Source organism: Fukomys damarensis, unplaced genomic scaffold (assembly GCF_012274545.1).
Source record: "Fukomys damarensis isolate Sample0158 unplaced genomic scaffold, DMR_v1.0_HiC HiC_scaffold_20, whole genome shotgun sequence".
Taxonomy (NCBI): Eukaryota; Metazoa; Chordata; class Mammalia; order Rodentia; family Bathyergidae; genus Fukomys; species Fukomys damarensis.
In genome coordinates this window covers 28,711,747-28,724,954 of record NW_022900932.1, presented here as the reverse complement: position 1 = coordinate 28,724,954, position 13,208 = coordinate 28,711,747, and the positions used below count along the sequence as shown (strand labels likewise).

The window sequence follows — 13,208 nt, the reverse complement described above, 5'->3', positions numbered from 1 at the left end:
AAAACCCCCATTAATTCCCCAAGACAGACTAAATAATCTTACAGAAAATCTTTAAACACCACAGAAACCATAAGGCAAATAACAGTGGCAGGAAGTATGAATAATCATTTGGAAAAAAAAAATCTACTATACCCTCTTAGCAAGGATTTTATCCATAGTTCAGCTCAAGCAGATAAATTCTTCAGACTTGTGTTCAGGTCAGAGAAGAATTCAGGAGAGGAAGAATTATTTTTCATTGTCCAACTAAACCCAGTACTGCAATAGTACATGCTGTTCTGTTGTGATGGAACTTCTCTGTGATCTGTAGCGGGTCAGTACCCTCCCAGAGTTAATGCTTAGGGCATGATAATTTCAAATTCAGTCTGTCATTTTATTACACATTTTTTTAAACAGCATGCCCACCAAAACAGAAAATGCTGCACATATGGGCTGAAATCAAATGCTTTCACTATTTAGTTGATACATTCTGACATGAGGCAGAAACAAGATGGTCTACTTTTACTTGGGCTTTCCTTTTGGATCTCAGGTTTTCTTATTTTAGGCTTGCAAATTCATAAAGGGCCATAGCGGTTCAGGTACAGCCTTTAACATACGTTACATTTGCACTTGGTGTAAACATTTCACAGCAATTGGCAATTAATACTTCTCAAAGCAAGGTCTAATTCATTTATGGTAGTTTTCAGTTCCACAGCGAATGGAACAGAATATACGTCCAAGTTTAATAATTCATATTTTTTGATGGGTGAATTGATTATTTTGAGAGTGACATGATTTTTAGGACTATTTGCCAATATGCTTTTATTACTATGTAGTAAATTACAGTTAGCATTAATGCCTGGAATTCATGAACAATAGTCACAGCTTTATTATGAATCTCAAAGTTTAATGTGAAGAGGCCTTTCTCTGAGTAACATGAAATGTTTGCAAAGTGTCTCTCAGGTTACAATTTCATAAATTACCTGTAATACATCTACAATCCACAAAGGTTATCCAAGGCTAATACTTCAGCTAAAAGTACTCAGTATTTAAGATTAAAACAATCCATTTAAGATAAAGATAAAAATTGTGAAAGATTTCTCCAAATTGCTTTTTCCCTAAACTGAAATGTTAGTTCTTTTCTTATAACCATTAGCATGTCTGCCCACCTGAACAAGTAGCATTTTTGGTTTTTTCTAGCCATGACTAGTTCACTAAAATTTTTTAAACAAAAATTTCATTGTGTGCTAAGGACTTAATTTATTATAATAATAGAAAAGACTACTTTCTCTATTCACAGCACCTGTCTGTACTCATGGCTGGAGAAACTGATATGAACTCAAAGGACACAGGTAGAAACCAGAGACCACATGAAATCTTTATACAAACCAGAATCTGAACAGTATTTAACTAATCCTCCGAAATCAAATATTTCAAAATTTTGTAAATATTTTATACTCTAAATATAGAATTTCTTAAAAGGAAAATGGTTCACTATTCGAATTCTTTACAGTTATCAAAAAGATGGCTTATTCATATCTATGTCCAATTCCACTGAGACAGAAATAGAATTACATTTTCCAACCTCCATTTACACTTTCCACCTGTCATTTCTTTGAGTTTTAAAAGCAAAGCTTTGTTCTACTATTGCTCCCAATTGCAAAATTTCCTACTTTCCCTTGTAATTGATATAGCAGAAAAACCTGTATTTTAAAGCCTTCAGATTTTTCTAAAGTACCGTGCAATCACTTAAATATTTTCACATTCATGGGTTCAGGCCCACCTTGGGCTCCCAATAACTCATCCTCTTTTTATACTTTGTTATGCATCCCCTTTAGGCAGGCCTCAGCTAGACACATTCCAAATCATACCAGAGGTAAAACATGCCTAGAGTCCAGACCTCAACAGCAAAGAAAGGACAGTTACTGCCCTGCATGTATTTAACTCAAGCGATTCATAGCTTTTTATGAACAGGTTAGTTTCCTCCTACTGAACAACATACTTTCTTTTAAAAACAAAATTAGAGCAAAGCAAAACTTCTATAGGGAAAAAAGCAATTCATTCTAAAGCGGTAAATGCTTACTTGTTCTGGGAAGACCTCTCCCTCTTCCACTGCCATTCTCTGTGGCCAAGTGTGAAACCTGATAACTCAATTAGTTAACGCTTTGTGGATAGCATCAAATCTAAAAATACCTGCCTTGGTAAATGTAAAGGTTTCCCCCATCTCCTAGTAAGGAAGCAGGAGCTGCTCAGAAGTGGCTATGGCAGTGTGAGGGGCGGGGTGGGGACAGGGAAGAGGGCAGGGAACCACACACACGTACAAACGGCGAAAGGACCTCCCAGAATTCCCCACAGACTTACCATGCTTGTGGCCTCCCGTGTCCTGTGTAGTCAGTCATGACATGTGGAATACCGAAAATAGCTGGCCACCAGCTGGGGAGTGTGCCCTGGCTGCTCAGAATCACTCATGAAACCAGCTTTTGTCATTCTGCTTATCAGCACTTTCCCCTTCGCACAGGCTGCTGTGACATTCCTTCTAAGGACAATGCCACCGTTTTCTCCTCTGTCTTCCTGGAATCCAGTCAGGGCTGCTTTATTTTATGACTGGGACTTTAAATGTTTAATTTTCTTTACTACATATAGCTGTCCTTCACTAATGATAAATATAAATACATATATATATATATATATAAATTAAAAATATAAATGTATACATGTGTGTGCCTATACGATATGTTTACATACATGTGTACACACACACATACACACAAGGAAACTGTGAAAGCAGGCTTTGCTGCCAAGGAGAATTACCTTATAAATCCAATTTCCTTCTATCCAAGGGCAAACACAGCTGATTATCTTTTCAAAGGTACAGTGCGAAGTGGGAATATGGCTCTTGCCTAGCCTGCGTGAAAGACTGTGTTCATTCCCCAGAAAAACTCAATAAATAAATAGATAAATAATAAATAAGTAAATAAATGAAATAAGAACATAGCACTATTTAAAACTCACATCTGTAACCATGAAAAAGCATAAGAAAACATTTAAAAATAAACTCAGTTTTTCAGATCTGGGGCACAGAATACCTAGACAAATTTTTAATATTCTTGCATATCAGTTCCATAGGAAAAGTCCTAAAAACTCCAACGTTGTAAGTTGCATTTGTATGTTATTTAATTCTAAGGAGTAGCCTCCCAAACATTAAAGGCTTAAAGGAAAGTGTCTGTGGTGGATTCAGGTAAACCTTGGGAATGCAATACGTAAATCTATTCTTCAACACGTATTTACCCAGAGCATACTAAGTGCTAGACAGTATTCTAGGAACTTGAGTGAGAGGGAAACAATGAACAAAATAGAGAAGACTCTGGTTTGCTGAAGCTAATATACCAGCAAGTGTGGGCAGGCACACAGTAAGCTGTAAACCTGACAAGTTAGCTACCGAGCACACTCAAAGGGATTGGAGCTGTGGCAAAAATAGAGCAGAGAAGGGGGGTGGGCATAAGTGTATGGTTAGTGGGTAGATGGACAGGATGTAACATTAATGATGTTTAATGGTTAACATTAATGCTTATGTTATCAATATTGTTCATTAATAAACTACTACTAGTAGCAACTATTAATAAATGATAATATAGAAAATAAGATTTTATATTATTGTGTTGGACCATATGCAACTGCCATTTTTTTCTCGTATTTGAGACAGAGCCTCCCTAAGTTGCCTAGGTCAGCCTCAAACTCAGTCTTCCTGCCTCAGTTTCCCAAGTAGCTGAGATTACAGTGGTGTACAAGAATGTAAATTTTCATAGGCACAAACCAAGTATAGTGGTACCTTGGTTCAGGAACACTTTTGTTTGTGAACAATTTGGCTCATAAACAGAAGCATTTGGCAAAATTTTATTCTTGTGAACTTTCCATGGGATGATGAACACAACTGTGGCCATCTTTCCTGCATAAACATGAACATAGCCGTCTCTTCCCGAATCATAAAATGAATTAAATTCATGAACCAAGGTAACACTATACTATATACAAGCGATTTCAAATGATTCAATGTAATAATTTAATCAAAGAATCAAACTATTAACATTTATCAAGCGTATAAGGCACTTTGTAAATTTTCTACATGTCATTTGAATTCTTATAGCTATGATGAGGAGCAATTTCTGCCCACATTTGCATTTGTAAGAGGAAAACTGAAGTTCAGAGGGACTAAGTAACTTGCAAAGGTTAGCAGCTAATAAATAATGAGGACTTAAATCCAATTTTATATGATTTTGAAAGATCACTCACTAGCAACAAGCAGAAAAGGTATGACTTCTAGGGCCCATACTGCTTTAAAATTTCTGAATTAGCAGAGCAATGTTGAATAACAAGGACAAAGCTGAAGGCATCCTACTATTTGACTTCAAAATACATTATAAGGCAATTATAATTAAAACAGTATGGTACCAACATAAAAACAGACATTGAAGTCAACAGAACAAAACAGAGAGCCGAAGAATAAATCTGTGTATCTACAATTAACATCTTTGTCAAGAACACAGACTGAGGGCAAATGGCCTCTTCAACAAATGGTTTTGAGAAAACTGTAGGAATATGTAGAAAAATAAAATCTGAACCTCACACTATGCATGAAAATCAACTTGAAATGGGTAAAGTCTTAAATATACAATCTGAAACTATAAGAACTACCAGAAGAAAATAGAGAAAAGCCTCCTTGACATTAGTCTGGGCAGTAACTGTTTGGATACAATATCTAAAACTGAAGCCATTATAAAATACAGCATGGAAGTTCCTCAAAAAATTAAAAATAGAACTACATTATATCCTAACAGTCCTTCTATGTATACAGCCAAAAGAAATTAAATCAGTATCTTGAAGAGCTATTTGTACTCTCAGGTTCAGTGCAGCATTACTCACACCAGTGAAGATATACAAACAAACTAAGTGCATGTCAACAAATCCTAACAAATAAATAAAATGTGGGCTATATACACAATGAATATACTCAGCCATAAAAATAATGGAATTTTGCCATTGGTGACAAGATGGGTAAACCTGGGTGCCATTATGCTATGTGAAATAAGCCAGATGCAAAAACAAATACTGTGTGATATCACACATATTTGACATCTAAAGAAGTTGACCTCATAGAAACAGAAACTAAAGTGATTTCCAGGGACCTAGGGGTGTGTGAGGAGGAGGGAAGGGAGATAAGGGGATACATTAGCCTAGGGTACAATGCTTCAATAAGTAAGGCAAAACTGCATCAGTTTTGAGGCCTAACACACAGCATATGAATGTAGTTAATACTATACCTGAAGTTTGCTAAATTTGTATAGTTGAAATTTGGTAAGAGGGTAGATCTTAAGTGTTCTCAGCACCCACAAAGTAAATGTTAAACATGAAAGGTAATGGGTACATTTATTAGCTTCACCATGATTATTTCACATTGTACACGTGTATGAAAACATTAAATCACAGATCATAAATATGTATGATTTTATTTGTCCATTATATTGCAATACAGATGAACGCATGTTTGAATTAGTTGCCAACATTGAAAAATTGGGAGATTTCATGCAGAAATCTGGAGCTCTAGCTTCAGATAGTTCACCGAGTGAACATCTCCTCTCTCCCTCCCAGCCTCCTTTCAGTTGTTCATGTAATCACCCTGCCCCAGGTGAGCACCTCCTGTATGCTGGAAACTATGACGAGCCAGGGAAACCTTGGAAAGCCATCAGCTTGTGCTCTGTGACACCTAGGGAGGTGGATGCAGAGATGAGTCTAAAATCTGGGAAACCTAATCTGCCAGCACAGGAAGTGAGGAGGAAAGACTGGACAGGGGAGAAGTGTCATCTTGATGCTCGGCAGTGTGGCTGGCATAGGAAACCTTGCCATTCCAGGCAGGGATCCAACTGCAGGCAAACTCTTCCTCCAGCAAACTCAGGGCACACCAGGCCCAGTTCTCCCATGTGACGTTGGACGCTTTGTTCTAGTAACATTTGCTGCACTTTTGTCTTCTTCAAGGATGACCTCCCATAGGTCTGTTGTCTTAGTTGCTTTCCTGGTGCCAAGACACAGTACCCGACATGAGTAACTTAAAGGAGGACTGGTCTATTTGGGCTCACAGTTTATCCACAGCCAGCAGGCAGACCAGCATGGCAGAGGTGCAGAGGGGAAGAAAAGCTGCCTCTGTCGCGGATGGTGAGGAAACAGAGAACAGTCAAGAAAGGTAAAACACCCTTCCAGTTCACACCCCCAGAGAGCACCTCTAACCAGGCCCCACCTCCTAACAGCAATCCAGTGGAAACATCCCTGCAATCCAGTTACCTTCAAAAGCCCCCTGACAAGCACATGAGGCCTCTGAGGGCCAGTCTCCCTCTAAACCATAATATGTGTGTTAGCCTGCTTTACCGAAACATTGGGCTCTTGGGAATTCAGGCTGAGGATCTGCCCTACAGATTTAATGGACAGTCTAAGGCACCCAAGTCCTTCCAGCCACAGAGAACTCTCAACGTGAATTCACTTTCCAGGTTACTCATGGACTTGGGAGTTTAATGATGCTGACTAGTAAGGCACGATTATTCCTCATATCCGAAGAAGAGAGAACAGCAGGTTTTTGTCCTTTAACCACTAACCACTGTTTCTGAGTTACCCCCCCCTTCCAGCCTTCTCCCCAGGATAAATAATCCCAACAGATACAACCTTTTTCTGGAGCTTTTCAGAGGAAAAAACCCCCCAAAAAACAGCAAAAAAAAAAACCCCAAAAAACAAAAAACAAAAAACCAACAACAACACTCTATAATTACACTAAATAAGAAGAGTAATAATTCCCATAATTGTGTCTTTCAACCCACCCCCTGGCCAGGACATTTTGTTTCCCAGATCTCGCGCCTTCTCTCACAGTCCTGCAGCTGTGCAAGCAGGGGCAGAAGCTGATGGCCCCACACTGAACATTCTGGCACATGTGAGAGTCTGGTGAAGTCACTGATAAACTCAGCCTTGAGAAGTGGAACTTAGAGTATTTACACGGTGATTCAGTCTTCAAAATGAAGCCCACTTATGATTTTCAAATCTCACCTATACTCTTTAATAAAGAAGACAAAAGGGTAGGGTAAAGGTAATAAGGGAAAAGAAAAAAATAGGAGAAAATGAAAAAATGGAAATAAAGTGTTTGTAAATGGAGAGGGGAGGAGGGGGTGAAGGGAGGGCAGGGACAAGGGGAAAAAATGAGAACCAAGACCTATCATGTAAAGGTACAAGATCCCAATGATGAATGTAACTGTACTGTATACCTAAAATGTACCAATAGCTCAATGAGGAAAAAAAATAAGGAAGACAGTACTCTTGAAGAATGATGTCATGAGCATTACTTTGGATTTTTACCATGTGGAGATTTAAATAAGGGACAAAAACTTGCATCAGGCTTTGTGTGTTAGTTTTTTACTGTTGAGACAAACTACATGACACATCTAATGGAGGAAAAGTTTTATTTTTTTACTAATGGAGGAAAGTTTTATTTTTGTTCAGTTTCACAGGTTTCAGTCTAAGGTTGGCTAGTTCCAAGGGAAACACCACGGTGCAAAGACATGGCAGAGGTAAGCTGCTGGCCTCATGGCAGGTAGGGAAGGAGAGAGCTGAGAAAGATACACCTTCCAAAGCGTGCCTCCAGGGAACACTTTCCCTAAGTAGGCCCCGCCTCTTAACCACCCACTCAAACTACTGATTAATAGATCAGCCCAATGGTGAGGTTAGTGCCCTTAATACATGAGTCACTGGAAGAATGTTTCTTGTTTAAACCAAAACGCTCTTGAAGAGGCACCAGCCAGCCCAGAGCTAATCCTGATGATATATTTCCACATGAATCTTCAAATTGTGAAAATGCTTTGAAGTCATGGTTTTTCTTGGCAACCCTAAGTGGGAAATGAACATCCATCATGAACTCATTTCAAGCCATCCTGAATTATGTGTCACCTCCGCTGGGAGAGGATAGGGAAATTATCTGGGTAAGGAGAAGATGAGGTCTAGGCAGTCTCCAGGGCTGGAGCCAGGGTTACTGCAATCTGTGTTCCCCCTTCCAATTCCTACTGGCCCTGTGTGTAGTCCTCTGCTCATGTTTGTTCTCTGTGAGCATCCTGGTGCTGGCTGCAAATTCCTATCATAATCTAACTAGGGCCTCCCGAAGTCTAGGCTCAATAAGTGTTTTAGAAGTATGGGAAGAGTCAGAGAAGCATGTGTGATCTGCTTATTTGGTGGAATTAAGAAGTAATTCCCAATGCCAGAAACCATCTCAGGCAAGGGGAAGAGGGTTCTTGATGCCTGTGTTGGGATAGTTCTTCAAATCTCACTTCTTCACAAATCCTTCTGGGGCCCAGTAGACAAAGGTGCTCCCTTGCTCTCTATCCTGCCCATCCTGAAGGTGAGCCTCCCATAGGTCATCTCAAGTTCTGAGGCCCCTTCTTGAGGTCTCTGCTAATCTCTACATCAGGGGCCTACAAACTATCCCTGATGGGCTCTATCTGATCAGCTACCACCTTTTATGTCATCCATGAACTAAAACTAGCTTTTACATTTTTAAATGGCTCAAAACACTAAAGGAATATCCTGACATGTGAAAATTATATGCCATTCAAGATTCAGTGTTTATGAGTACAGTTTTACTGGAAAACAACCACATTTATGTGCTTCAGATGATCCGTGACTACTTTCCTGCTTCAATAACAGAGATAATAGCTGTGAGAGGCAGCATGGCCAACAAAATGTACTCTGACTTGCTCACCATTTGGCCTTTTTCAGGGAAACTTTTCTGACCATTGTTGTAGAGCCAGGGGTTTGGCAGCTCTATCCTTAAGGTGCACTTTTAAATCAAAGGCCATGAATTCTTGCTGTCCCACTCTAAGACTGAAAAAAACAAGAGAAATCCCATATAACCCTAGTAGAGTCCATCCAACAAAGTTGTTGTCGCTTTGTGTAGTAACTTAAAAGTGTTAATATTCTATCCTCTTATTATGTGTCACACAAAAAATACGGAGCACCAGGACATGGATTCTACATAACTGTCTTTGTTCAATGTTCAGCAAAAACACAAAACACTTTCTAAAAAGAGAAAAATAAAATGACAACAGCATTTGCATCATGAATGTGACTCCTGAGAACTTGCAGTGACAAAATGTGCCCTCTTTTTCCTTGTTTCAAACTGAGGCCATGACACAGGCATTACCCACAGAAACACATGGAAAAAGCAACTCATTGAGCTTTTTGAGAGGGCAAATGATTTAATCTACAAGGGAGCTTTCAAACAGCGAAGTAATCTCTATTGGCTGTATTCAACATGCTCCACAAGCTTCCTCTGGGCACATTCTCCCCTCCTTCATCAGCTGAGATTACAGACATAATAAGAAATGTAAGAAAAATTCAGAGACCAGGTACTAACAGGAGACCCTTCGCTTCAGAGACAACCTGGTTTTGAATGTCCTGATTCAAGGTGATGGTAGACTAGAGGCTAAGTAGGTGGGGAAGTTGTTTCCAGCTGCCTTTTCTCTCCTGTTCCTCAGATCCTCGGCCTCTGCCATTTAAAACTGGAGATACCCTGTCTAGGTAGGGGCACATGGCAACTATCTTGGGGGTTAATTTTTCTAACAAGATTGATTGTGAGGTGGGAGTGATCACTTCACTGAACCCTCAGGAGGCCTGGTTTACACCTACAGAAAGCAGCAATGGGCTGGGGATATAACTCAGTGGTAGATGATTGTCTCACATGTAGAAGGCCCGAGGTTCAATCCCTAGCATTGCAAAAAGCAGTTATGACTCCTCTGGCCTTTTAGAGTGTTGCTCTAAAAGCCTCATGGCTTTTCCCCTTATCCACAATAGTGCTGCACTCCAAGCTGGGCTCCTGCATTCCCTCAAAATCTTGCATTCAGGGGAATTAGAATAGATGAGTTACTGTTTGCTCAAATAAACTCTGCAGTGTTTAAAAAAAAAAATACATGGACTCAACAGACCACCCTCACTTTTTCCTTAGTTTTGCAAATGTTCTACTGTATATGCAAATGAGCTGATAAGATAAAAAAGGATACAAAAGAATAAATGATGCATAGTAATGTCTTCAGCAGTTCACATATGTGAATTTTTGACAGTTGTACACTTTATGGCTAACACCATATAAAAGGTGTTACCCTTAATGGTAACATAGTTCATAGTTTTTCTAATCAACCCAAATAGCATTAGGAAACTCAGGTTATTTCTGAGCTGGCAGAGCTGTGTGCAATGTGGCCTGAAAAAATAGAAAAGTGAGATATTTTTCATCTTTTTCATATGCCCCTGAATATATAAAAATGAAGCATGTGTAACTCAGAATTGATTAGGAAATTATTGCTTTTTTTTCTTGCTCAGAGGGGCTCCAATGAGGAATATTCTTAGCTAAAAGAAATTGACTATGTTTCTGTTGTGCGTAATCAGGGCTTGAGGATTTTGAAAATGTAATGAACTCTGCATGGTTTGATTAGACTAAACAAGACTTTTAAAGATGAGCGTACAGTTGTGCATTTTGGCTTTGACACATTACTGCAGGAGGATGTCCTGAGAATACGACACCCACACACTTCTCTGGAGATAACTACAAACACTGGACTATCTTGCAGTAGGTAGTTTTGGTGACATTTTGAAAATTAACATACTCTGTTTAACATTTGCTAGTAAAGGAAAAACAGTTGTAGAACTATACCAATCCTTCTTGAAAATTTATATCCATTTAGAGCACTGGAAAGGAAGAAACCAAAGATAAGGATGAAAGGAAGAGAGCTAGGTCTATAAAACCAAGCTGACAGAATCAAACCTTCAAGCAGTTTCCTAAAGTGGCATTTTGTTAGAGTTCAGAAATCAGTGAATTCAATTTCTTTTTAAATCTAATGTTAGAGAGTAAAACATATTAAACACACTCTCATATTATTTGAGACATGTTAAGTGTGGTTAATTTTGAAAAGAAAACTGGTTATATTTAATAAATGGGAAGTGCTAATTACTAATCCAGAAAATTGTTCTTTGGAAGGAATAATACACAATGAGGATACATCAGGGGTGAGTAAATAATAATTTAATATCAAAACCTAAAAGGTATATATATTCATAGTCCGGTAAACAGAAAGAAAAGAAATTGATAATTCAATGTGACAGCAGCATGTTAAGAAGCAACTCTGGACTCAGGAGTCCTGGTGCCCATTCCATACAGAACTGCAAACAACTAACACAAGTATTTCTCAGCATCTAAAATGTGCAGAAATGATAAAGTTATTGAATCGCTTCTTTTTATGGAAAGTATTTTTCCCCAGAAATTCAAAGAGTAGCTAGAACTAGGCATCTTCACACATCATTCCTACCTGCAATGTCCTTTTCTTCAACTCTAGAGATCTAAAGGTCAAGTGCAGCAAGGCACATGATGGTCCGCTGCCCTGCAGAAAAGCCTGGCACCTGAGATGTGTTTTGTTTAAGGGTGGAGGACACCCTTGACACTAGATGCTTCTGACCATCTTTACCCTCTCTGAAGCAACGGATGGAGGATGGGAAAGCCCTCACTGTTAGAGATGGGAATGAAACACACTTCCCATCCCTATGCCCCTCTAGGGGGAAAAGGGCCACCAAGTGGTGGTGGCTTTTGAATGACAAAGACTGGTGAAAATGTCCCTCTGCTCCTGTTCATCCCAGAACCAGATGCAGGTCTGCTATCTGTCGGCTCAAACAACATGCAATCAAAGCAGCACATGGGTGAATTAAGAAGAACAGATTAACACTTTGTCCTGCGACAAATAGCAGGTGGACAAGGACAAGCCCCTCCCAGCCTCCTCGGCTGTTAGAAGCAGCCCAACCTGACTGTTCCTACATCAAACCACACTGCAGTGGAGCCCTACTGTGCCATAAAACAAGTGAGCTCTCCATGGTTAACTAACTGAAATTTAAGTGATCTGGTGAACACACAACAAAAGAGTGGTTCCAGTCCCTTCAAAAAATAATTTACTCTAATTGGGGAAAAGAGAATTTACTCTCATAAAGTAAGTTAGAAAAACATATATATGTAAACAGATTCTCTGATCTCATCTATTACAGCTTCTGTGTGCCCTGAGCTCAGGCTTCAGATATACGGGCCCTTTTTATGTTCTCCTCTTAAGAGGCAATCTTATTCCTTCCTGACGGCCTCTGCACTTGCTGTTCCTTCTACCTGCAATGCTCTCTTCCTCTAGATCTTTCTTTAGGTCACAGATGATATACTGATTCCTACAGTGGGCTTTTCCCGATCACCCAGGCTAAAGTAGGTTTGAAATAGTTACCATGACACCTGTTTTCTGCATAGCACTTTTCAAACAATTTCTCATTCATTAATTAGTTCATAGTTTGTTTCTTCCTTCCCTCTATCCCCGTGGAATTTAAGTTTCTGAACACAGGGCTTTTGCCTGTCCTGATCACTGGTAGAATGGCACCAAGAACATAGTATATGTGTAACTAGCATTTAAAAATAAATGTGAAGAATTCGCTTTAAATCAGCCTACTTGAGCAGGCTTTCAGTGGAACTTGCAAGTGCTAAAGGAAGGTGAACATGGCCAGAAGGCGAGCAGGCTAAATTAGTTCTGAAAGTAACCTCCATGCTGGACAGCCTCGGGGAAGAAGGAGAAGAGAACTAACAATTATTGAGTCCTTATTCTGAGGCAGCCTGGACTGGGTGTACTAAATATTTGAGCTAGGAAAAAAATACTTCTTTTACTTCATATAAAGATTTCTAAAGAATAGTGCCTGGTATACAGCTTGGCATGGAACAAGCCCTCAGTAAATGCCTGCCAAGTGCCAGCAAATGTCAGCTATATATATAATTATATATAATTAATTAATTTTGTTGGTGGTCCAATGAGCTTGGTGTGGCAGACGGATACTCGGCTATGCTCCCAGGATGGACACAGTCCCACTATCTACTGATAGTCCCAACATAGCATTTCAGTCTTGGTTTCACAGGTCAGACACTGCCTCTCAGGCCTAGAAAAGGTCTCACAGTCAGTGGTCCCAATTTTCCTGATGATAAATGAACTCACACAGGAAAAGTAAGTCCTCCAAACTCATACACCTTCTAGGCTGATGGCACATTGCTCTTCAAGAAAACCATCAAAGGGGGAAAGAAAATCCCACAAAACAAAATGAAACTAAACTTAAAAAAATCCTAATTCATTGCTAATATCCACAAGTAAAGA

The 13,208-nt window shown here is 39.3% G+C and overlaps 1 protein-coding gene across 21 annotated transcripts in view; it reads right to left on the bottom strand.

Annotated features, from left to right (window-relative positions):
- Ank3 (ankyrin 3) overlaps nt 1-13,208 on the bottom strand; it is a 316,318-nt gene that overhangs the window by 233,089 nt on the left and 70,021 nt on the right. The window contains exon 1 of one of the 21 annotated variants that reach the window (XM_033766582.1): nt 2,338-2,358. The exons of 19 other annotated variants lie outside the window; for them this stretch is intronic. In XM_033766582.1, the coding sequence (XP_033622473.1) occupies nt 2,338-2,340 (3 nt within the window). In that variant the 5' untranslated portion in view covers nt 2,341-2,358. Of the gene's footprint in view, nt 1-132; nt 193-2,337; nt 2,359-13,208 lie in introns of those variants that run through there. One more of the 21 variants, XM_033766579.1, reaches the window with a different exon arrangement.